General features: G+C 45.7%; 1 protein-coding gene across 2 annotated transcripts; it reads left to right on the top strand.

The window, feature by feature from the left end:
* Positions 1-7,345: 7,345 nt before the first annotated feature.
* LOC112878282 lies at positions 7,346-10,905 on the top strand. 2 transcript variants are annotated; one of them, XM_025942764.1, is made up of 5 exons: positions 7,346-7,469; positions 7,571-7,938; positions 8,092-9,282; positions 9,381-9,469; positions 10,410-10,905. In XM_025942764.1, the coding sequence occupies exons 2-5, from the start codon at positions 7,585-7,587 to the stop codon at positions 10,654-10,656; spliced, it is 1,881 nt and encodes a 626-aa protein (XP_025798549.1). In that variant the 5' UTR covers positions 7,346-7,469; positions 7,571-7,584; the 3' UTR covers positions 10,657-10,905. The 2 variants fall into 2 exon arrangements, with proteins under 2 accessions (XP_025798549.1, XP_025798604.1); XM_025942819.1 differs by lacking the exon at positions 10,410-10,905 and adding an exon at positions 9,963-10,385.
* The last annotated feature ends 16,052 nt before the right edge of the window (positions 10,906-26,957 follow it).

The raw sequence follows: 26,957 nt of genomic DNA, 5'->3' as shown, positions 1-26,957 counted from the left end.
TATAAAGGAAGCAGAAGAAAAAGTAGCAGAGATCCGCGAAAAGCTGAAAGCGGCTCAATCCCGACAGAAGAGCTACGCAGACAAGAAGAGGCGGGAAATAAGTTTCAATCCGGGAGATTTTGTTTATCTCAAGGTCTCACCCATTCGAGGAACGCGAAGGTTTCAAGTGCAAGGAAAATTGGCCCCTCGATACATTGGACCGTACCGAGTTCTGAAGAGAATAGGAGCCGTGGCATACCAACTGGAATTACCGGAAGAAATGTCAGATATACACCCAGTGTTCCATGTTTCGCAATTACGAAAATGTTTGAGGGTACCCGAGGGAGAACACGTGCCGGCGGAAACAATAGACCTGCAGCCGGATTTGCGATACCAAGAAGTGCCGGTCAAGATTCTAGACACTGTCACTAAGAGGACAAGAAATTCCGAAGTACGGATATGCAGGGTTCAATGGAGCCGACACGGAGTAGAGGAAGCAACCTGGGAGCGCGAGGAGGCCCTAAAGAAAGAATTCCCCCATCTGTTTAGAAGCCAGCCGAATCTCGAGGACGAGATTCACTTAAGTGGGGTAGGTTTGTAACGCCCTGAAAATCTCGAGTCTAAACTACGCGATAGGGTGTTCCAACTAAGAGCGGACTCACCGTAATACCCTGACCCCCTCTGCCACACGTGTGCGTACGTCCCCCGCCCTGTGCCGCACAACGCCCGCGCGCACCGCCTCAACCCTCGCCACCGCGTCACGACGACCGCGCGCGACCGCTTTCCGCAATCAGCGCGGGCGCAAGTCCTAACTCACGCAGCGCGCGAATCCCGCGCGCGCGTGGCCGACCGGCCGCGGTCACCGCCGCGACCGGCGCCGACGCGCCCCTCCCTTTTTCTCTCTCTCTCTCTCTCTCCTTTCTCTTTCTCCTTTTCTCTCCCTCTATTTCTTTTCTTTTCTTCCCCTTTTCCCTCTCTTCCTTTTCTTTCTTCCTTCCTTTCTTCTTTTCCCTTCCCCCTTCTTCCCCTTCTCCTCTCCCCTGCCCGAGCACTGCTCAGCCCGCGCCGCCCCCTGCTCGGCCTCCGCACGCGCGCGCGCCTGCTCCCGGCCAACCGCGCCCGTGCCGCGCACACGCGCACGAACACTCCTGCACGCTCGCCCTGGCCGCACGCGAGCCCCGCCGCGCCGCACGCGAGCCCCTGCCTCGGCCGCGCCGCGACGCGCGCGCACGCGCACCGCGTGGCCGCGCGCCGCGCCGTGTCGGCCGCCGCTCGCGCACGCCCTGGCCCGCGCTCCGCCGCGCCGCACGCACGCCCGGCCCGCAACGCCGCGTCGCCCGCTGCGCCACGCCACGCCCCCGCGCGCTCTGTGCCGCGCGTGCCGCGCCGACCGTCGCTGCCCCGCCCCGCCGCGCGCGCGCCGCCCCACATGCCCGCGTCACGTCGCCTCGACCTCGCCGCACCGCCGCTCGGCGACACACATGACACGACACGGCCGCCATTAAGGCGTACCGCGCCGCCCGCCGAGCCGGTGACCGGCCGCCGCACGGTTCCGCCGCCCCATTGCCTTTCCCCTCTATAAATTGGCCTCTCCGCGCGGCTCACCCCCCCACGACCTGCACCGCCACCCAGCCTCTCGCTCCTCCACGCCCAGCACCACCCCCGCCGAGCTCCCGCGGCCACCATCGCCGGCCTCCGCCGCCCCGCTTCCACGCACTGCCCCGGCCCGAGGTGAGGCCGGGAACTGGTTCCCTGCGCCCCCCTCCCTCTTTTCCCCCTCCACCCCGAGCCGCCCGGGCCTCGGCCGCCGAGGATTGGCCGGCGCCGTACCCTCCCCCATCCCTCCTCTGTTCTGTGCGGGAGGGAGGAGGAAGAAAGGGCCTTTTTGCCCAAAACCCCCTCCCTTTCCTGTATTTCTCCGAAAGAAACCCCCTGTCCACTCCTTTTTGCAAAAGAAACCCTACGCTTTCCGTTATTTCAAAGCGAACCCCTCGATACATAAACCAAGATATATTTGATACTTTTTTTAGCATGCACAGGGTACTTCTAGGATTAGCAAATAAGCCCTTACCCCCTTTAGATAATTACGAACAAGTCCCTGGACCCCCGTTTAAGCCCTGAAACCACATTTAGCGCGTCATTTTATGTGCGAAACGACCTCCGATCGACCCGAAACTTTACCACGCCCTTTCTAGTATAGTTTTAATCATGCCATTAAGAAATCACCCAAAGATATCATCCCTAACTCCGTAACTAAATTATTTCCGATTCAAGCTCAACGATAAAAGCTTTTAGTTCCTTCGCTTGATCGTGTGTCTGTTTGTTTGCGTCGTAGGACACGGAGTGAACGACGAGGTTCCCGACTGCGACCGAGCAACTGAGGACCAGTTCTGCGACCCCGAACCCGAAGGACAGTGCTTCGATCAGGACTTTCCGCAAGGACTTGACGATGGCAAGTTCAATCCCGCCCTTTGATGCATGTTTCTGTCCTAGTTTTTATAAACACAACCCGATGGCCTGTTTTATAAAATTGCATGGTTTTGCGTGCCGTAACCAGGGTAGGATAGCCACCCTTGTTGTGATAACCATACCTGGAACACCTGATTTTATAAAGAAAATGCGTGTGTGTGGGAAAGGGTAAAATGTGGTTTTGAAAGACGAGTCGGACGGGATGGATGGCATTTCTGTGTGAATTGCCGTTGGTGAGCTCGTACCTGTGTGGTTGAGCGTGGAAGGGAGATATCCATCTTGTCACCCCTAAGGACCGAGTTGATGTGTCGTCTCACCTAGCTTCCTGTCGTGCAAACCACTTGACCGTTGTATGGGCAACGGCTTGGCCTAACCCCACTAGTTAGTCTGATAGCCATCAGGAGAGCTGGGAGCAACGGGTGATCAAGGAGACGGGATAAGCTCTGTGTGACTTATGCCCCGGTTAAACCTCGATGGTAGGTCGAATGACCCCTTGATAAATCCCGTGGTGGCTAGTCAGGTCTAGCTAAGGTGGGTAAGGGCTTCGATGGGATCTGCACCGGCACTAAGGTGTTCGTGCTGTGGTACCCCACCTGTGGGTAAAGTTGCACACCTCTGCAGAGTTAAAAATCTATTCGAATAGCCATGCCCACGGTATTGGGCAAGTTACGGTGTGGTCACATAACTAGTGTTTATCTTGGGAATGGATGGGCTAGTGTGAGTTGTTTGGAAAGTGTCCGGCAGTTGTGCCATGTGCTACGGCGGACGGGGAGTCCGGTAGCAGTTTAAAACTTGGATCCTGTGTGGATCAACATCGTGTGCTCCTTGGTATTGGAAAAACTTGTTTTGAAAAGTGTTTTCAAAATGAACCCCTGCATATAACCGAGTTTTTCCGCAAACAAACCCTAACCGTACCCTTGGATTGTCCTTTGCATTAATTTCTATACCCCCTCCGTGGGTGTGATTGGACTTGCTGAGTACGTTTGTACTCACCCCATTCCTATTTTTACAGTGGAAGACCCAGACTACGTCCCCGAAGACAACGAGTAGGGTTTCGTCCTGCACCCAGTCTTGCCTGTGGTTGAGGCCACCGTTGGATTCTGCATGGCGCAAGACTCTGATGATCCTTTGTTCGTAGCTAGTGTAGTTGTGTGGGTTTTGGTTGTAATCCTCGCGATAGTGGCGCTTCACTGCCCATTACCGCGTAGAGTTGTACGGTGATGTACCATCTGATGTAATAAAAGTGTTATCAGCCTCCTGGGACTGATAAAGCAACACTTTTAAGTCTTCCCTGATGGGGGGACGCTTCACTCTTGCCTTCTTCTCTTTGTTCATGGCTTCGATTCTCCCCCTTTGCCCCTTGTCTGACTTGCAATATTCTTGCATAACATCGAAGAGTCTCTGACAGTGCGTGGCTTGCACCTCCTTTCTAGATAATCTTGGCAAGACCCTACCCGCAACCCATTTTTTGTAGCTTCGATGATGGTCAAGTCCGCCACATTTGGAGCCTTGGCTCGCATTTTGATGATGCGCTGCATATACTCCTGCGGTGTCTCCTTCTCGCGCTGCCTGCAGTTGTGGAAATCACATGATGGCAACTCCTCTGTCTTCAACCCTCGGAAACTGGTCAACAACTTGGATCACAGCTGGCTCCACGAGTAGATGTGACCCTTCGGGATGCTAACGAACCAATGCTGGGCAGAGCCCTTTACGGCCAGGATGAAGGATTTCACCTTGATTGCCGAGCCCCCCCCATTGGACTCAACAGTTGCCTCATACTTGAGTAGGAACTCCCTCGGGTTTGTCTCCCCATCGTATTGTGGTATGGTCACTGTGTTGAAATGAGGTGGCCACAACACCCGTTCAAGTTCAACTGTCAATGGCGTTAAAGGTTCCTCATGTCTTCTCGACCTCCGGTGATGGTCCCTTTGGTCTCTGTAGTACTCATCTTCAGAACCTTCGATGAGGTCATCTTCGATGCGGATGGTTCTCTCCCTCGCCTCACAACTTTGCAACACACTCGCTCCTGAGGCTGCCTTCGGGATAGACTATCTGTTTGTATTGGGTCCTCATCCTCTTGTGGACTATTTGTTTGTATTGGGTCCTCATCCTCTTGATTGCATAGCTCCAGCAGCCTCCTCTTTTCTTGTATCTGTTGTTGCAGCAGCTGACAGCGCAGGTCATCTTCTTGCAGTTGCCGATACTGGTTCATAGCCTCGGCTTCAGCTCCTTTGGGCGCTCTACCCTTCGATCTTGTTTGTATCTAGGATGTTGATGGCTGTGCCGCTCAAGCAGCTTAACATAGTCTTGTTCTTGCTTCGACCAGCGTGGTCTTGATCCTTCGGTATGCCTCGATGTCCTCGGCGGGCACTCCCATTTGTTCAAGTTGGACCTCGAACTATCCGTTCGCCGCATCTTCGACTTCCACCTCTTTGTTGCTTGTTTGATTCTGCTTCGGCACGAGGATGAGGGCCTAAGTGTCCTCCGTCTACCTCACCGAAGCGCTGGTAGTCTTCTTTGGTGCCATGTGGAGTGTTGGTACGAACCACGGTGGGCACCAAAACTATTGGTGGAGGGTACCCTTCGGAGTGAAGAAGCACCACAACAGCCCCACGAGAAAACACCTAAACGCACAATAAGCACCGGAGACCCTTCAGAACTAGAAATCAATATTCTATTCCATAGGGATCCATCCTATCAATCACAATTTTATGGGTATTTATAGGGGGCGACTCACCTACCCTCAGCTACAATTACACTTTTTATCCCCCAATAGCTATATTCCTCGAATATTCCAAGGGCATACAATAATTTCCTATCCAAACCCTCCTTTACAACTCATCATGCCCTCTGGGCCCACTTCGATGGGCCAACCATCTTCATTGAGGGGCTTCGACGCCCAGGCTGTTTGTGGAACCAAGAGCTTGAGCAGCAAATGGTTCCAGATTCGACCTCCTTTTGCCCATCCTTTGGAATAGCTTCGACTCGACGTACTTTGGTCCAACCGAAGGGTTTGATTGGCTTCGTGAAGCTGCCCAGGAAGTTGATCCATCTCTTTGCTCTTGGACCCTTCGGCGCGATCCGAAGGTGGCGCCCCACAACAGGCCGACGGCAAATGACTGCGGGACTCGCTAGAGCTCGGAGTTTTAGGGCTAGGGGGCTCAGTTTTATACGGGGTTTGACCGGGGAAAGAGAGGAGAAGGTAGGAAATCGAGGTGGGGTTTCGGGTAACGGTTAGGAGCGGTGGAGGAGCCGACAACGACGTGCGGTGCTCAGGAAACTCCAGTGAGCAATTGAGCTCTGGTCGGGAGCTGAATTGAGAAAGAAAAGAGGGTGCCAACTATGCTCACCACAACATGAAGCTCTAGGACGTCCTAGAGGCGATGGAGAGGCAGAGAAGGTGCAAATCGGAAGGCGGACGAAGCTTCGAAGGAGGAGACGGCGCCTGCGGGTTGCAGGGCAAAAAAGGGCGAGGACGTGAAACTTATATAGGGGTGGCCGGGGGAGGCCTCGGCGGGTAGGCCACAACATAGGAAGGCATGCCCCAGCTAGACTTGGGCTTGAGTCCAAGCCAGACTTGAGGTCGGGGAAGGACCCGACAGCCAGGTCCCACCTAGCGTTGAGAGGGTGAGAGGGAGGAAGAGGGAGGCGGACCGGGGGGGAGGGGGGTTGGACCGCGCGAAAGAAAAGAGAAAGAGAGGGGAAGATGGGTCAGGCGGAGGGAAAAGAGTAAGGAATTAGGCTACTCGGTCTGAAAGGGAAAATAAGGAGAGAAGGCAAAAAGAAAACGAGGAACAAGAAAAAAAAGATTTTGAAAAAGAAAACAAACCCATTCATTTGAATTAAATCCGATAGAATTTAAATTCAACTGAACCACAATAAATAAATCAATGCAATCGTATGGATGCACAAAATGTAATAAATTTATATGTCTTTTGAGGGCTAAGTAATTAATTCAAAATTCATGATAAATGCTTTAAAATTAAGAGGAAAGCAATTAAGGCCTTAAACAATCCTGCAAAAAATTCTAATAAATTTTATCTGGGTTACAAACGGCTACTCGAACAAATCCATGAATTACTTTATTTTAGGACATCCAGTTCTAAATAAAAAATATTTTACATTTAGAGAATAGAAGTCCAACACAACGAGCTAATACAAAGAATCAGATTTTATTTCCAAAATCTAGTGACATTCACATGATATATACTCCTCTCGTCCCATAAAAAGTGTAATTCCAGTTTTTTTTCAGACAGATTAGTGGTGGCGTGAAAAGAGTGTCGTATCCTTATTTGTTGGTCATTTGTTAATCACATGTAGTAAATTTTAGCATGAAAATTAAATCTAACCACATAATTTGGTAGATAGTTGAGATGCAATTTCTAAGATTGCATTCTTTGTTGGATTTTTTTTGGAACGCTAGAATTATACTTTTTCATGGGATGGAGAGAGTAGATCAGAAGATAACTAAAATGCACCTAGTGAAATATAGGATCTTGGCACTATTCACCCTGCTCAACAAAAACTGAAGCAGTCAAAAGAAAATTGTACCAGATGATGGGAGATCTTAACTACTTCAATAAAAATCTCAAAAGTCAACTGAATAAGTAATAGGAGTTGGAAGAGCATATCTTCGAAACCAACTCAAATACAGGTATGTGCTATGTATACATGTATCTGTAAAATCTTTTTAAATGAAATTATTTTGCAGGGTACAGTGACTGCAATTATATAAATTTTTTGTTCACTGTATCTTTCAAAAATACGTGGCCGTGACACCTACATCTTCACTGGTACGAGTAATACGTTGAAGAGAGACGTTGGAGAGATTCTCCTTCGAAAAAGAGAAGTCGGAGAGTTGGGTGGAAGAGAACGCAGATTGCCACTCCCCCCCCCCCCCCCCCTTCCTTGAGAACCCCGCCGCCAGCCGCCGCTGCACTAGCCTCTTCCCCGGGTACCCAACGCCGGCGAGCCCCTTCCCTTTATCTGGCTGTTCTTGGCGCCGACCCGACGTCTCCGAGGTACATCCCTCGTCTAAATTCTGGCAAGATCTCTTCCGATTGAAGCGCTTAATTTTGGTGGGAGGCGGCAATTGATGCGCTTCTGCTCGTGGTTCTTGCAGGCGGAGCTCAGGGAATGGCCGGCGTAGTTGCGCCTCGTTCCTCCTCCTCCTCCTCCTCCTCCTCCTCCTCGGCAACAAATTCTAGGGTTTCCCCTGCCAATCCGCCGCCGATGCCCGAGGCCGAACAGCTGGAAGCCGCCCGGCGCTTGGCGACCCGTGCTTTATCGGAGCTCTCCCGGCACGATATGTCCTCCTCGACGTCCCCGCCTTGCGGCCTTCCGGCTCTCCTCCGCCGCTGCCTCCAGTTGCTGCCCCTTCTCAACGCCGGCGACCCAAGCCTAGCCGCTCGATGCTGCCGCGGCCTTCTCGCCTCCCTAGGCGCCATCCTCTCCCGCAAACCGTCCCCCTCCCTCCTCCCCTCTCTCGAGGTACTCGTTAATTGCCCTCTCTGTAGTTGGTTGCGTCAATTCCTTTACGAAAGGTTCAGGAATTTGTTTGAAGTGTCGATTGCCCCTTTCCACTTGAATGTGCTGTGAGCTTATTATTGGTTTGGATAAATGAACTTTCTTCTGGTCTTGCAGGTGGTCGCTGAAAGCCTTGTTTTTAGTGAGCGATTGAGGAGTTACTTGGCCATGGCCGACTGTGCTGCACCAGAAGGGTCAAGAATCTTTACTGAGGCCCTGCCATGCCAGGGTGTCCACCAGCTCACGCTGGAGCTTGTCTGCTGCCATTTCATTTCATCATTGCAGGATGAGGGAGGATTTGAGGTGTTTCTGAGAGCACTTTCTTGGTCATGGAACGAGTCGCAGGGGACTCCAGAAATTAGCTTCCAAGGGGCACTTGGGCTGATTCACAGGACCTGCTTGTTCTCTTTGCCGGTTGTTGTCCAAGCACATCTTTTACTGCTCGCTTCAAGATGCATCAGTGATCAAAATCTGGACTTGCATTTGCATGCATTTGAGCATGCCATGAATCTTTATGTGAGATATTTACCAGCATTGGATGTTTTCAACAGAACTGGTGGTACGAAAATCCCATGGACTTCTTCTGTCAATAAAAGACCTTTCAGTTGTTGTATCAAAGATGCCACTGATCAGAAACTCAGAAGTCAGATTGATGGGCTTCGTTCATTTTGCCAATTGCACTCTGGTGATGACCTGCCCACCAATGAGAGTGACATTGATCGCCTAATTGAAGAGAACCAGCATATCCTCCATGAAATGTTCAGGCAAGAATCTACTGTGGTTTTGAAGGACATATTGTTAAACATCCTGTGCTGTGCAAAGCAAGAGGAGGTGTTTGCATCTGATACTGAATTATCAGATGGGATCATTTGCCTTGCTGCAGTACTTAGAGTAATGAGTTCCTCACTTCTACACATCCTGCACTATTTCAGTCAAATGAGGTCTGCCAGTGACAAAACAAATGTAAATTATACAACCCTCTGCATGGAATACAATGTTATATGTGAAATTATATGTTTGCTTGGGCAACATGAAGCAAATGAGCTTCATTGGTACAACTTACTTGATATTATTGGGATGCCTGTGGACAGGAAAAGAGCCTCAGTGCTAATGTTGGCTCATTTTGCTACCTTATCAATTTGTTGTGTAAGAAGAAGGATTGGCTTTCTGTGGAAACGTTGCGTTGTCATGATGATAATGTCCGTGAATCTTATTGCTGAAGAGGAAGGTCTGGGTACATTTCAGCTCTCTACTGATGTTTCAAAAGAATCTGCAGTTTTCTGCAATACTGAAGAGAGAACCTTAGAGGTAGCATTTTATATTCATTCTTCCTGATTCATGGTGACTTGCTTTTTTGCGCTATTTTATTTCTACAATTTCATTTTATTTGAATACCGCATACTCAGGTCTCTGAACGTGCTAAAGCGATAACATCACGATATGAAACCATATACAAATTTCATAAAGGCAGGCACGTTGATGGAGATGGAAACAGGTAGCCTCTAAAACCACAGTTTCAGTTGTTTCTTCTTAGGTCCACAATTGATAAACTTGTCTTGGTTTTGTATGTTAGATATGGAAATGAAGTAAAAAAAACAGTCTTCTAGTGTATATCTTTGGAGTTTTGTAGATCAATGGGTTAAACAAATTTTGATGGCAAAGGTATTGCCTGTTGCTCCATCTTGGACTAACTTATAGAAACTGTTGAACTATTTTACTAACGATATACAAGGGCATGTACAAGTACAATGGTGCAACATCAACCATTTTCATACCTTGCAGATTAGCGAAGTATTAGTTGGACACGAGAGGGAGGTTGGGAGGGTTTCATAACCTTGCAGATTAGCAATGAGACAAAAACAACATTACTAGAATTCAAAATAGTACACCCAAAAATTATTGTTTGCATTGTTTTGTAATGTATAGGTAATAATAAAAAGGGCACCATGATACTTTCTGACACATCCCCCCTCCTCCTCTTTTTCCAGTATATATGTGTTATCTGAACTTAATTGGAACCATTTGTTATTGTGGACTTCTCCGTATTGGGGTCATGAACGCTGTCCCAAACTAGCACCCTGAAGAATGCTACCCTCCACCCCATACTGTCTGCGGGAAGGACAGAAAAACAGTTAAAAGATTTTGGTGTGCACCAGATGCGTTTGTCTGTAATGTTTACTAGTTTGTTCCACTTTTGTTGTTTTCTTGTGATATATAGGCAAGATCAATTTAATCCCCTCTACCAGATTTGATCGGAGTGCATTCCTATTGATCAACAAATTGATGATGGCATATTATTTTTTGTTATCATCTTTAGACCTATTTTAAACATGTAGGAGTAATACTAGTTTCACGTGCCTCCTGACCTCTGATTCATGTGTCTGTTAGTTTAAATCTTAATAAATAATGATTTTGAATGGTGTCATTTGTTGCAGTTTGGGCACCCCTCAGAAGCGTAAGTCTGGTCAGGCCTTTTTGGAGTGTCACCCTGAATATTCGCCAGACTGGGATGATTTGATGGATTTTGTTGAATGTGAAGAGGGTAAGGATTATTCAAATACCTTGAAGCAACAAAGAAAGTTTAAGAAATTTAAGTATGAGAAATGGCGCAGCATGAGACAATCTTACTTGGAACCCACATCGAACATTTTGGGATTGAGGCCAAGGAGGTTGTGTAGCTAACCTTGTTTTTAACTTAGCAGAAGTGAACTGTTGCTTAGCTTTTTTGAGACTTAGTTCAGTGGTAGATGAGCAGCAAACTGAGAACCAATGTTGCATAGCAGCACAAGTCAATAGTATTAGCAGAGCTGATCCCTAGATTGCTTCCCTGACCATTTTGAATCGTTCCAAGAAGTATGACTGAATGTGTAATGAGTTGTGTCATTAGCTTCTGTATAATGGATTTCAGCATGGTCATGATGGGGATTCGTTGTTCGTTCGTATCTTTACATCAGCTTTATGAGTTTTTTTTTTCCACAACGGGTGAACCTGAAATTTCATTACCAAAAGCATCGAAATTATACACAGTTCAACCAGGGATTTCTCCCTCAATCCAGCACCCAACACCCTGTATAAACCTCATGCAAATTCAAAGCTGAAGGAAAGGCAGCAACTGCTTTTTTGACAGCACCCAGAGCTGCAAAAACAAGCTGAGACGCTAAAAAAGGACTGCTACTAAGTGTCCAGGATAGCATGAACGATAGAGCTGGAATGCTTGTGTCAACGTCTCCAACAAGGGTTCTTCCTTCCTTCCGAGGCTTCTCTTGAGTTTTGAATCATGTTGGTCTTCATTACTCCCGCATAAACCTGTGCATGGAATTCCAGGTTCCAGCTCTGCAGATTTGAGTACCTCCGCGCAGCAGTTTCATGTTTGATGGTCTGGTTTGTTTTGCCATTAATCCCTTCCGTTTTTATACCACTTATTAGGATTCGAAAGTCCAATATATTATCAATTGCTATGAAGTCAATGTAGTATTGAACATTCGTGAGATACGGAACTACTGAATTTTATACACTAAGTATGCATATTGGGTGTAATTTAATTAATTGCTAGCATATGGAGGACTGTAGTGCAAACTTGTATACTCTCTCAAAGATTTACTTTTAAATTACAAATAATAGTTGCTATCCAAATGATTAATCACAAAGGCTCAGCAATGATCCATTTATTGGTTGACAATGCAATTCAACCACAAAGCTTTGTGACCTATCCGCTCTGGGCTCTGGATTCTTTGCTCGTTTCATTAGCGATTAGACACCATGGCAGTGCTTTGAGCAGGAACAACGTTTTTTTCTCTCTCTAGAGGCGCACAGTAGGCATATACTCCCTCCATTCTCTTATGAGACTTATTTTCAAAACTTATTTTTTCTCTTTTGATAGTTCTATTTGAGTTGTCGTCTCGGGTATGATATTGATCGCCATTTCGGTTCTGTGCAAAGTAACTTTTTTAGAATAAATATTAGTACACGTATATGATGACATCGATATCGAGGAGTCCTCGTGGAAAATCTTTTCCATTAACGAGGAGTATATAATGACGTGATTAGGATGATAAGCAGAATTCTTCTTCTTGGTCTTGCACATTGTTTTCCCCCTTAATACTAGGTTAATAAGTTAATAAAGCCCCTAACTGACTGACCTAGTTTTTAAGAAGGTGTGACTAATGACACCAACCTAGTAAGGTTAGTTCAGTTCTGTCATTTGGCTTAATCATGAATGTATATCTCTAATCAAGCAGTGGGTATGCCAATTCTACTAAGCATTTTTAGATGAAAGAAGCTTTAAGCTGGTCAAAACAACCATTGCAAATTAAAGAAAGAATAAACAAAGAAAAACTATGAAAAAGAATGAAACTCAATTTACTCTAAGCAACACAGAATCTTAAACTCAAGGTACAACTTAAATCACCTTTTAATCATATGTTTCAAATATCAAAGAGCTAGTTTGACACAATAGCATATATTCTCTAAGCATCAAGCAACAACTTAAGAAATCCTAAGTCTCGCGTCAGCGTTACACCACTAGGGATGAACATGGTCGGAAATAGTCAGGAAGGCATTCTAACACATTCATTACTGTAAATTTTTTATGTGGGAACGGAAACGGTAAAGGACCTGATTGGTTGCCTGCGTGATCCTAGCCTGGCTCGCATATGTGAGACAAGCTCCCGTGAGCCAGGTTGAGTGCGCGCAAATCCTCGTGTTTGGTTGTTTGTACGTGTCCAGCATGGCTGAGAAGAGAAGGTATTTGGTTACTGTATGTGTCATGTCGCATGAGATAAGATTAGGAAAAACAAGTGATTTGATTTTATAATGTTTAGCTTACGGAGTTGTGTTTTAATGATTTTATTTTACCTTTGTAAATCTTAATCTAATTTAAAATATATTAATATTATTTAATGTATGCTAATTATATACTAATAATATTATTAGTAGGTAATGCTTGGCTCCCGCGAGCCAGGCGTGCCAAAAACGGCCGATCGTGGCGTTTCCCGCGAGCCTGAACCGGCCTGTACGGCTGCACGTGGGGAGCCAGGCCCGGCCGCCTGCCCAGCCATCCAATCACGCACTGCTTGCACACGGGGAGCCTGGCCGGGGGTGATGCGGCCAACCAATCACCCACAAAGCCAAAAAATCAGAATTATAGGATATAGATAATAATACATTTTGATCGAGAATGTGTCAATAATAACTAGGAATCGATAGTTCAAATAGGGACACAGACGCACATAACTACTACAAATATTTTACTCAACACAATTGATACAACCATACATAACATAGGCAAACAAGTTCACCAATCCACTAGTGACGTGTAATATTTTGTATTACACGTATTCATCCATGAAAAAACATGACGTGTGACTTTTGATATGGTATATATATACCAATAGAACCATAACATGGAATTTACTTTTAAAGTGTCGTGAAACACTTGGGAAAATAAAAAGGAGAGATTTCTAAATAAAAAACAAACTGGAAAAAATGGGGGAAAAAAGAGTCAAAACCTCAGCTCATGGCCTATGTAGGCGCTGCACCACATCTAAAGATGGAAGCGGATCAGATTCGCACGGATACGAATTCGGATATCGCGGATATCTGTCTTTATATTTTCTTACCATTTTCATCCCCTAGGATGGAAGAATCAAATTCGTACGGATACGAATTCAGATATCTCGGATATCCATTTTCCCGTTTCCTTCCTATTTTTATCCCTAAGCACAACAGATTCCATTGACTGGCTGGACCATCCGATGCTGCATTCCGGATGCGGCCCATTTAGCAAAACGCACTAGCTCTGCAGCTGCTTACGCTGTGTTTGGATCCCAGTAGATTCTAAAAGCTAGATTCTAAAAGCTAGATAGTAAAGCAGGATTATTATAAAAGCTGCAATGGATGATTTGTTTGAATCCCTGGATTCTTGGGTAGATGGATTATATTGTTACTTTATGGTACCAAATGTCTATAATACCCTTGCTAAATATGGGGAGGTGATCATGGAGATGAAAAGAGTAAGGGCATTATCATCATTCGTAATCCAGAATCAGCAAGAGGCTAGGTTTGCTCAGCTTCTTGGATTCCATAATCTACTAGCCCTTGGATTGTAGAAGTTGTGGCAGAAGTTGGAATGTTTGGATTCCTAACTGGATTTTGGAAGTTGGATTCTAAAATCAAGAGGAATCCAAACAGGACTTTATCCCATCTTGTGAGCATGAGAGAACGGGGTGCCCGCAAGCCATAAAGGAGGCGAATACTGCACTATACATACTACAATATATGTTATAGTATTGGAGTCATTCAGCCTACAAATGTAAATTTAACGTTGGGATAAAAATACGAGAAGAAAATTGGTATTTTTCCTATAAAGTAAGGGATTTTTGTTTTCGGTTGGGAAATTAGTCCAATTTGGGGAAACTAGTCCAACCTAGTGGTGAGTAAATGGAGTTTAAAGATTGAATGGAATTGACCGTATTGTGTCCTTATACTCAATATATGAATCTGTATGAGTATGAATCAGTGCCAGGAGTTTAAATATTGTTCGGATGGAGTATTGTATTCTTATACTCAATATTTGAATATATATCAGGAGTCTAGATATTGTTCGGCCGGAGTTTATAGACTTAATAAACTGCATCTGTATTCATATAATCGACTGCATCCATATTCATATAATTGATATATGTATCTGTATCTGTATCCGGATATTCGATGCTGAATAGACCACATCTGTATTTGATACTGTATCTTGATATTCAATGCGAATTGGATGGATTCAATATCCAACACATTGATATTGTTTAAATCTAAATCTGAGATTAAAATAAATATCAGTATAGATACAAAATCCATCCGTATCTTATTCGTTTCGGAATTGTCAACAACTGTTTGGGTAACCGACAATACAATATATGATCAGTAAATTGCGATATACGGTGTCGGCCAGTACGGAATTTGTCTATTGTGTTTTCATATCTACCCCATCTCAATGCCGATGGTGTGGCTGGAGAAAAGCTCACTTCAATTTCTACAGTGAAATGGAGGTCATCAAAGTAGAGTGTTCAAAGGGCTTCACCCAAAATGGCTTCACGGCAAGCCAGTGAAGCTAAAAACCAGAACTAGCTTCATCTGGCTTCTAGTTCATTTTTAGCACGAGCTTATAAAAAGGCTTCACGCTACAGTATCTCGATTTGCGTAAAACAGGTGAAGTCGAAGCATTTGCCTTTCGAAAACAACTAATAGCTGGCTAAATAAAGCTATAGTACCAAATAGTGGGCTAAATTATAAATGGAAACAAATAGTGGCACCCTTCTCAATTAGCAATAGCTGGAGATAGGAGGATATAGCCGGCTATATATTTTGAGGAAGACATTTGTGCTAATGATGAATACGAGCATGGGACAGTGCGCACGAGGAAGCAAGTATCTGTACTAATGGTAAACTAGAACATTTGGCGCGCTTTGCGCGCCCTATCATAACCATATCAACAGCAGATCCAAACTAATGAGTTATTGATGACCTCAATAATTAAAATTAGAATAGCAAGAGTAGAACTGAATAAAGTCAAGTGAGTAGTCACCAATATGTTTACAAGTACCTCATAATATGTTTATAAGTACTTCATTGCATACCCAAGTTGTTGGCATATCTTATAATCTCGTGATAACACCAATAACATCTTGTGCTGCTCGTGCTTGCTACCATCAAGAAGTGACTGTGCTGGTTCCAAAGACCGAAACATAGACTTAGAGCCAAATCAACAAATCTTACATCACATTTTCTTAAACAATCATATTTAGATTCAATTGATAGCTGCGGCCGTAGGTGGTTGAACAGAAAACATAACAGAGTAAATTAATGACATCTTAATATAGTTTCACAAATTGAAATGTTTAACTCTCTGCAAAAATGTAAAGCATGGCCAATGCTGAAGGAAAGGGCGCACACATGGCGGGACAGAGCTAGGAAGGGAAATTAAAAAGTTATGATAGCCCAAGGATAAGAGCACATAGTGTTACTTTAAACAACAGAAAGCTAACGCTTCTGCAATTTGTCTCTCGGAGAAAGGGGATGTTGAAAGTGATTAAATGATGATAATTTGAAGTTTGAGTATATCTTTGCCTTTATATGGTTACTGATTCTGGAAGAGGCAATAATAACCGTGGTTACAGTCAGTTCGGCAACAATTAATGGGAATAGAAGGTAAATATGATGAGATTTAATATGATACAGGTGTGCGACCAAGCAAATAAATATGTCCTGATGCAGTGTCCGCTATGATTTTTTTAACTCCTAAAAGTCCTATAAAGTGGTTGATTGCTCATCTACAAAGCTAAGTGGAAGAGTATATATAAACTGACATAAGGACCAAGACTGAAGATGTTAGGGGTGCAAATCGGTAACTCTTAGATGCATCTCCAACCCTCTTTAGTTCAAATATTTATACTACTTTTCTAAAATAGGAAAGTAACGCAAAATTTAAACTAAAAAGAGTTGGAGGTGCAACTAAAGATCACCAATTTGCACCCTAGAAGATTCAATGTGAAACCATAACCTGTATCACCCAACCATAACACACATACTGTACATCTCCAACTTTATTAGAGTGTGGGTTGATAATTAAAAATCTAGAGGGATGTTCTGTAGAACTGCTGAAATCACGAGCGCCTAGACCTCTGTTTGCTGGGCTGCAGCGCTCCTGCAGCAACGTGGCGATCTGCGGAGGGCCGAGCAGGGCGTCAAATGAGGAGACGCGAGGAGGGCCAAGCAGCTTTTAACAAACCCCGATACGAGCATGGGGTGGGGTGCCCGTCAAAAACCAGTGAATGGGGAAAGACTTAAAAGTGTTGGGCGTGGCAGGAACTGCCTGGAGAAACCAAAATGAGGGAATGGTAAGATTCGATATTGGGGACAAAAACAGAAGGATAGGGACAGAGAGACACCAGGTGGAAAAGCTTGTTAGCGCAGACAAAGGTAGGAATACAAAGGAGCATGAGAGAAAGAGAAAAATATGGAATCTAATGGCTCGAAAACTTAGATAAGTTGAAAAAGGTATAACGGCAGCTCTAGGGTGAGGATAGAGTACATAGTGGCGGTTGGCTTTTGTGTACGAGAGTAGAAATCGCATACTGCAGAAGCGCCAAACCAAGACGAATAAAAAAATCGTGCGTCCGCAGCAAGAAGAATGCAGACAGGAGCTAGCTCACAGGCGAGCGCAGGAGCTTATGCGTGGATAGAGATGTGCTGCTGTGTACATGTTGATCTGCGGGCCCCAAGAACTGATGCCTACACTGTCGACGGTGAAAGCTCAGCTCGGACATGTTACATATTTTGCACAGCAAAATCGCTGAGACTATAGAGGTGCTCTAAATGGACTATGGTCTAAATGGATACTAGAGGTGCTCTAAATGGAGTACACTTAAGTAGACTGATATATAAACCTACATATATGCTATTTTAAATGGATACTTACAATGGCCTACATGTGAATTTGTGGATCAGCCCACATGTATTGTATCCCAACCGAAATGCTCGAGCGCCCTATAGCCTGACCAGCAAGATCATGGTCGAGGGACTTGATCACGAGTGTGTGGAACCACCCAAATTGGTCTCTTTAATCAAGTTATCATCCATTGATCAACCCAATCAAGATATCAACACAATTGCATAAATAAAGTGATCATAAATTATGAGCTCAATCTTTCATGAACTTGTTCACGAAACTCCACATTGGGGCGAACCTCAAAGAACGTGTTCAATGAACGAGAGCGCAGCTATTGCAATAGATTAGAATCCTTGGGTGTTTAACTTTTCCCACATGAGAACAAGGTCAAGGACCATACACATGGCCAAGGATAAGTGTTGATTCATATCTCAACCTTTCACGTAGCCATACCTGCTATGAGTGAATGGTCATGAAGGATAGGTGCACCAGAATTGCCAATCTATCACACCCCATAACAACTTGCACTGAATTCACTCAAGGACAGGTGCGACTTATGCTACTTGGCTTACCATTCTCATATTAAGTATGTGGTTTGTACGAAAAAGTGCTCAAGAGACCGGCAACCAAAGAGACTGTCCTCAACCAACTCACGCAAGACTAAACCATTTGGACTCCTCGCCCAACATGGTCCTACAGTACTTGCTCAAGTTCGAATCATCATTCATATTTGCTCAACTTTTATTTATCCTTGACTATCATATAGAATTAAGCAAACATCCTATAACTCACAAGTTGTGATGATATTTCCACGTCTTAACTTTTAGCAATACTAAGAATACCTAAGCACTTAATTTATGACATCTAAACAAGCATAGTGAACTAGATGGTAACAATCTAAAACAAGGATGGTAATCTATCAATTAGGTTCTAAGCAATCATTAATACATGTAATAACTCATGCACATACAAGACACATATGCTTTATTGATCCAAAATAGGGGTAAAAGATGCATAGGTGCCTACCTTGGTACTCAATCGGGATGTCGTTCTCCACGAGCTTAGGCTCACGCTCCTCTTACTCTGACATCACGGTCTCTAAATGAGTGCAATGATGATTGATAAACAAATATGCCATGAATGATTGCAATGATACCACTACAAGAAACTACTTAATATGTGACGGAAGGAATTTGATAGGTCCAGGGACCCGGGCTCCCCAGCGGACCCGCCTCCCGCTGACATTCAGACCAGCCCAAATACAGCACCTGGAACGAACGCCCACCTTCACGGGCCGCGTCTTCGTCCAAGCCGCCCAGACCCATGATCCCGACAGACCGGCCGGTCACGAAAAGCATGGCTCGCATCCCCGACCTAGGATACGATCGAGGACTGGGTCCATACCATGGCTCTGACTGAGGTCCCCCGACCAGGCTCCGCCTTGCGTGTGTCGCTATCCCCGACCGGCGAGGCTGAGGACAGCCGGACCCTACGTACTGGCTGGCCTCGGGAGCAAGTGTGGCGGATAAGGATGCATGTCGGAGTTTACTTGCCGTACGGGCCAACCACCCCTCCACGGGGGCCACAATCCCCCTTGCTACCACAGCAGTGGGACGCTATTCCACTTACCCATCCTCATGAAGGGACGGGGCGCAACGTCATCATGACACGATGGATATGCCTCCGTCACGACGGAGTGATAGGGCGTGGCGCTAGGGACGGGGCACGCCCCCCCCCCCGACCAATGGAACACGATGTACAGGGATGGAATGCGACGGCCACTCTGCGAGACAGGGCTTGAACGGTGGCTGCCCGAGGACTCTGACAGAGCTGATGACCCAGACCGGTGGGGCTAGGAACTCTCTCTCTCTATACCTCTCTTTTCCTACCCTTAGTTCCACTATAAAGGAGACCCCCTTGGGTTATGAAAGGGAGGGTCAGCCGCCTGGGAGACCAGACTGAAATCCAAGAGATTCATTCTCCACTCCAAAGCTTGTAACTCCCCAACTCTCACGAGCACCTGGGCTCAAGCACTACATCCGACCGACCCACGACTGGATGTAGAGCATGTTTGTCTGAACCAGTATAAATCTTGAGTCATTGTGTGCTAGGCCACCTCCGATTACGACGCACGATACACACTTTGAGTAGGTTTAGCTCCCAGCCATTTTCGGTCAGGGCCCACTTTGAGAAGAAGGGGTGGTAGGTCGGGCAGCGTCGTGTCTGCCTCGGGGGCTGGCTCCTTGGGCGTGGGCTCCTCTAGGGCTGATGGCTCGGGGGCTAGGGTAGCTGCGGCTGGTTTTGGCTTGTGCCTCATGGCGCTTGCAGACCTAATGAAGCAGAATTAGTTATATCATTGCACCAATCGAAAGGGACAGAATGTTCATTATGCAAAAAGATGTACACTTACAGCGAAGACCTCTTCATGATAGCTTTTTTCACCCTCATAGCCCGTGGTGTTCCAATCATGGTACTCGTTGCTGGCGGCGGGGTAACATCAGCTGGTGGCGCGGTGCCCACCACGGCAATGGTAACCGATCCTGTCGCAGAAGCTGCTGGATCCGTACCCATCTCTTGGCGCTCGGGCTCGGGTGGAGAAGCGGGTGGACTGCAAAAGGATAATGTTAGCATGCAACAATACCGATATTTGACGATTCAACAAGGCAGCATATTCATACCTGAAGGACTCGACTTCTTGCGCTTTCCGTTTGCGCGCTACCCGACGACCCTGCGGGACCGAAGGCAGAGTTTCGATCAACTCCACGGATGGTCCGGGGGAGTTGCCCCTTTTCGCCTCCCCCTCAGCTTCCCTTTCAGCCAGGGGGCTCCCGCCTTCAGTGGACTCGCTGCCGGGCCGAGCCACGGCTACTCGAGCCCTCTTCGCTTCGGCCGCGGCGCTAGGGAGAAGGTGGTCCAGTCGAGAGATGTCGGGTTGCGGAGGGTAGCTCCGGTACAATTCTGTGTGACCCTGCAGGAGGTTCTCAGTTAGCAGTGGCAGAACAGCAAAACTTGCCTTCAACAAAAAGTAGTCAAATACTCACCAGTTTTGGAGGATTGTTTGCAGAAAACAGCTGTGGGACGTAGGGAACCGCATCCACGTCTAGCAGCACTCACCTAACCTGGATGAGTGCGGCTTCGTCCGTCAGCTCCTCTACACACATGCGAGATGGATCTTCAGCACCCTTGTACTCGAATCCAAGTATAAGGCATTGCTGGATTGGCTGGACTCGACGCTTGAAGAAGGAAAATATTATGGGTGCGCCGGTTGTTCCCATTTCCTTATGAGGTGCTATGGTGTGTAGCAACTCATTGACTTGATCCATGTCCCCCCTGGGAGGTTCGATATTCCACTCCGGCCTTACAACATGTGACATTCAGGTATTTAGGGTTAAGACACACTAGATTCTAGTATAAAGTGTGTATGCTTGATTTTATGTACGTGTACTAAAACTTTAATGCAAAGGCAAAAGGATCTTTTGGTAATTCTGGAAAATTTAGGTCCTTTGGTGCAAAATGGTTGAGAATGGGAGGTAAAATCAAAACATATGAAGGTTGTTTTGCAAAAAGTCAAGAACATACTTTTAAACCGTAAATAGAGGTGAAACTACCCAAAGGATGCAAGTGTAGTGTAGATTTTAAATAGGATTTCTTTAAAGTTTAAAAATTTGCTAAGTTTTATGTTAGTTTCGAATCCTTAACTCTTTTGAAACTGAACCTTAAAGAAAAGTTGTAGATCTTGTTGAACTCTGCACTTTTGCTTTTGGGCACATTTCCATTTGAGCTATGGTTTGAAAGTTAACTAGGCTTTACAGTGGAGTCCCTGTACTTTTGGGAATTTGCAACTAAGTCCCCCTTCGTCTACCTCCAGTCCCCCTGCTCTGTTTTCCTCTCTGCCTGACTCCCGCCGCCCTCGCCGGCCATGTGCCGCGCTCCTGCTGTCCCGCGCCGCCTTCCTTCGTGCCACGTGCCGCCTTAGCACCCCGCCCGCCGCTTCCCGACCCGCGCTGGACCCCTCCCTGCTCCTCCACGTCGCGCCACCGTCGCCCCGAGCCGCCACGCCTCCTGCCGGTTGCCAGCAGCTACTCCCGCGTGGTCGTGCCTTCTTCTAGACCTTGAGCATGTCCTGGAGCTCCCCACGGACTCACTCTTGCGCTCACACACGTGCATTTCCACTGCCTTTCGCTTTCCCGAGCTCTCCACCCCGCCGGAGCCCCGCCGCTGCCTCGACTCGTCGTCAATAGCCGCTGCTGCCGCTTTCCACCCCCGATCCAGTGCTCTAGCAGCACCGCAGCAACCCACTGAAGCTCACAAGCCCGCCCAATTTCGTTCTCCAGCGCTAGATCACCCGGATCACAGCGCTGGTGAGCTCGAGCTTCCGCCGCCGCTCGGCCTTGCCGTCGTCCCGACGATCTACTGCCTCTTAGCCCCAGCCAAGTGTACCATCAGCACCACATCATCACGTAGAAGCTCTCTGGCCGCTTCCCCACCGCTCTCCTGCCCTCCGGCCACCGGAACGTCGTCGACATCCCTCGAACCTCTGCCGCCCGTCTCTGTTCACCGTCGACCCGCCGCCTCGGCCCTTCTCTTCCCCAACACCGGCCACCCCCGTGACCGCGTGAGCCCCTGAACCTTTTCCCTCACTTCCCCCTCGCCGCCGGTGAGCCCCCTCATCGGAATTTGATCGGCACCGATCGGTTTTCCTGTGTAGCCCGGCCAAGGATCCAATTGCAAGGATTTGAATCTTTCTAGGGGCCTTTCTGTAGGAAATCAGTACCCCCTCTCTAATTCAAATCAGCCAACTTGTAAAATCTATAGAAATTTATAGAAAAAGCCAAAAATTACCAAACCAGTTTTGTTGTGTTCCAGAAGTTTAGCTCTACAACTTTTGTTAGTGGAGTTCAGTTTGAAACCAAATATTTTTTAGAGTTATTTTAAAGTTTAACAAAAGGGTATCTTGTGTGTAACTTTTGCATGTTAACTTTATTTCCTATGAATTTTGGTGAGTAGCTTGTTTAGGGTATAAGTGATCTTGTGTGAAAAATTCACCTATAGTACTGAACCCGAGTTTGAATTAATTTAAACTTATGCAAATCAAGCTAGAAATAGTTTAAATTTATTCCAGCATGTTACTAAGGTTTTCATGCTTAGATCTTTTTACCATGTGATGTTCTGCAATAGAGTAATCCATAGTAAATATTTTGAGAATTTACAACACTGTTTTGCTTAAGGTTTGCATTTAAACTTGAAATTTGAACTTAATTCAAACACTTTAGTTTCTATTTTTAGAAAATTATGAAAAATTCACAGTAAGCTCATCCACTAGAAGATAGCTTACCCACAAAAATTCAAGGCTAGAGCCTTTGTGGATTTCAAAATAAAAATCAAACTTGTTGACTTAATTCTATTAAATCAAGTAATTTGATATTGAATTAAAGTATACTTAGTGAATTTGAATTCAAATCTCCTGTTTTATGAAGTTATATTTATCAATTGGTTGGATTGCAACTTTATCATGAAATAAAATACTTAACTCAAGAACCACCTAATTTAAATTATTGCATATCATGTAGAGTCAGCGACACTTGACGATGGAGACTACGAGCTAGTTCCGGAAACCGAGCAAAGGATTTCTGAAGATCCTGCGAACGTCGTCGAGACTTTAACTGAAGCCCTGAACCAAAGTTTGGAAGACCTTGAAAGTACTAGCCACATGCTGTGAAATATGAAAAGCGTTAAGCCTAGTAACCAATCGGCTCGAGGAGTGGACATACCTCCCACCACTCGTAATTTGGTTTTTCACATGCACCGACGTGCGGGAGTACATTCCGCATAGCGGACAGGAGTACGGTCATGTAGTCACGCTACAGACGTATGTCCTGCACATTAGATGTGCGTATGGTCCTACAGTCGCTTGTGGTGGTCCTGTTCCACGAGTCGGAATGAAAGGTAAACGGTTGCTTCGGAACGATCGTTGAATGTTCCAAGCGTGTGAGTTAGGTTTACCCTTGCAAGGTTTGGAAATTCGATTCAGAATCGTCCGTTTCTCGCGGAGATTGAGACTGCTTATTCCTTGTACCACATAGAGTAAGAACAGTAACTATTGTTGGAATAATCTTGATGAATGCTAATCTCTACCTTGTTTGTCTAGTATAGGTGCTTACCTAGAATGTTTAATGAAACTAGAATTTGAAAGCTAAAACATGGAAGTTAGATCATACTCTTTGTTGCTTTTCAGCAAAAGAAAACCAGAGCCTCTCAAAACCTTCATGGTCTAGTTATGGGCTAAGTATACCCGATTCCGGTTAAGTCTTGCTGAGTATTAGTATACTTAGTCTTGCTAGTCGACTTTTCAGGTATGACCTTTGAGAACCCCACGGATTGTCCAGCATGGCCAATCTCTGTTCTGTTTGGCTGGTCCGTAGAGTGGGATCCGTCCCCGGCTGGTAGTGACCCTCCGGAATGACACCATGTTTCGGGCTGAACTTGGTGTCAACCTTCGCGACGTGTGTAGTCGCGTGTTTATTTCTTCTGCTGTAACTCTACACAAGCTTGCATAGCTTGTGGTTTTTAAATAATGTTTGTATAAGTATACTTAAGTTTGAAATGGTTTGTAATAATTTTTCATATTCTGTGAATTAAAAGTTGGTGAGCTGTTGTGCGATTGTAAACTCGCCTTCGTGCGAGGTAAACCTGCTTCGATCCTGTTGAACTATGGTTGCATCGGGCGAAGACCCGACAAACCAATGGGTTGTTCCGTTTGAAGTGCGTTGAGTTAGTATCGGCTGTATAGTGATGACTAGCGCACTTGAGCTGGAATAATTCAGGTGGTTCTGCCACACAACAGGTGGTTTATTTGACTTTTCTGGGAGTTCGGGGGCATGATTTTCAATGTAGAACCAATGATTTTTCCACCCGGAAATGTTGGAGGGGAATTTTTACGAAAGGTACTTGTCACCAGCTTGTTGTCTAAGTTGGATGTCGGCACCCCCTATAATAGATGAATTTTTGGAGGTGGGTTGTGGTTTTACTCGGAAAAGGAAGTGGAAAAGATCCCAATGGGGTTCGATTCTGAGGAAGGCTTCACAAAAATGGATAAAGATTGCGATATGGCAAATGGAATTCGAGTTGAGATGATGGAGCTCAAGCCTGTAGTAGTAAAGAAGGCCACGGAAAAAAGAGCAAGAGGGGAGGGCCAGACCCCGTTCGGCAAAATGGTAAAATGTGACGATTTTGTCTACATTTTCCATGGGGAAAGGTTCGCGAAAAGAGGGGCGCCAGTTAACAAGATTCTTGTCTTGAAGCAATCCCTCGGAAACAAGTTTATTGAGATCGTTAAGGGAGCACTTACTGTGTGTCCACTCTCCAGACGGCGGCTATGCCTCTTTCTTCTTCCCATCCTTCTCAGATTTCTTGGGCGCCATTTCCAGATTCACTCGCCACAAGTTGTTCGGGGGCTGCGGGGAAAAGGGCGGGGAGATTTGGGTGGATTGGGGTTCTCCAAGAGGAAGAAGGCGGAGTGCGGCTCTATTTGGGGGATTTTGGGTTTTCTTGACGGATTGCAGATTGGAAGCACAGTTTTTACTCGGCGTTACCGCGGGGTTAAATAACCAGCGGCTGGGTACAGTTTTACTGCTTTGAAGTTGAAGAGTCATTTCAAGGAATATTCGGAAGTTGAGGGGTCATTTGGTGGATTGTTTAGATAAAATATTCGATTAATCATTTTTTTAGGGTTAACTGTACTGAAAAAAGGGGTTTTTCGAATTCCAGATCTAACTTCCATCATTTGTACCATCACACCAGTTATTTACCATGTGGACATTTTTACACTGCATGCCACGACTTTTGGACCCTTATTTCCAAACCTGAGAGATTTGGATTCAAGGCTCGGGGGCTGTGGGATACGTGGCATCAACTACTTATTTTTTCGAATTTATTTGAAAAAGTAAGAAAGATTCAAGATTAATGCGACCCTCAGCCTGATTCTTCGATTCAACCTAAGGCTCGGGGGCTACTCCATATGGAGTGCGATTTTTCAATCGCACACCATAATAAAGGAATAATTCAGGGCATGAGCACCTCATAGCTTCGATGCAGCCAAGTAAGTACTCGAAGAAGAACTTCAAGATGGAGCTTTGCAAGAAGCCGAAGACTACTTTGAAAGTACTCAAGAAGCCTGCAGTACTCAGCTACGAAGAGCTCGGGGGCTTGTCAGACTCGGGGCTACGGGGCTGTGTACATAACGTAGCTTAAACAAGGTTAAGAGATAAATCCCATCTTATCTCTTATTTAAGTTGTTTCTACTCGTTTGAGTAGGAGATAAAACTAGTCGATACAGAAGGAAACTACCCAAGTTATACCCGGGTACGATTCCTTAGCTCGTATTGATTAGATCCATGTAACCCTGACCTCCCGGATATATAAGGGGGGCAGGGACCCCCTCAAAACATCTCATTCTACACCCAAGGGAATACAAGCCACAATACAGGACGTAGGGTATTACGCACCTCGCGGCCCGAACCTGTCTAAATCTTGTGTTTCTTGCACCTTCGAGTTCCTGATCTCGGCGTCTCCTCATCTAAACTTACCACCTTGGGTATACCCTTCGGTTGGCAGCCGGTAAAACACCGACACTAAGGTTTAATTATGATCTAGCCCTCGGTTTCTTCGGTTAGAGCCCTTTTAGTTTCAAATCTTCTACAAATAAGCCCCTAGAATCATGTTTTAGCCCTAATTTCTCCGTTTTAACTCCGTTTTCGTCAATTCTTGCGCTCACACGATCCTTACGACATATGCAATAGCTTTATTACATCATTTTGCTCTATTTATATTGATTGGTGTACTATTTCTTATTTATTGTATTAGTTTGCTTGTATATATTTGTGTGCTAAGATAGACGATACGCAGTTCGAGGGTCCGCAAGAGCCGAGCTTCGAAGATGTTCCCGAGCAGCAGCAGTTCGTTAACAAAGGCAAGTGGTCCTTGATCATACTTCAGTCCCAATAACATTATAAATATACACATTTACTTTATATGCATGCATGTGTCTAGAATATGATGGATCCCAAATTAAGGATATGCCTAGCTTCTTTTGAACTTCCTTGATTAAACCTAGGTTATTATATTTATGTTGTAGCTACGCTAGTTGCTTTTACTTAGATTTTGGTTGGATAACCTGAAAATCATGCTACACTGGTTTACTCATGTTCTGGAATATTTTATTAGTGATAATTAAGATTATTGAATTAATTGGAACATGGAGAACCACCCAGGAAAACAGTGCAACCACAATACTACATGGCTCTGGTCTTGACTAATTAATTAGAAACTTTAGCTTGTAATGGTCTTACCGAAAGGGGAAGAGGGGAGTGCGTTGATGGGGTATAGCTCGGTCCTCTTGAGGCATAGATATGATCCTGGGTAAGGCGTCTTCCTCATTAGGGAGGGTTATGACCACTGCGGACTAAAACCTTAGCGGACCATTGCAAGTTAGGGAATCTTTGTAAAGGCCTCGTAGTGAATTCCTGCCACTCACCTTGGAAGTGTT

The sequence above is a fragment of the Panicum hallii genome, chromosome 1, assembly GCF_002211085.1.
Source record: "Panicum hallii strain FIL2 chromosome 1, PHallii_v3.1, whole genome shotgun sequence".
Lineage (NCBI taxonomy): Eukaryota > Viridiplantae > Streptophyta > Magnoliopsida > Poales > Poaceae > Panicum > Panicum hallii.
The sequence above is the reverse complement of the archived record's forward strand: the minus strand, read 5'-3'. Positions and strand labels throughout refer to the sequence as shown.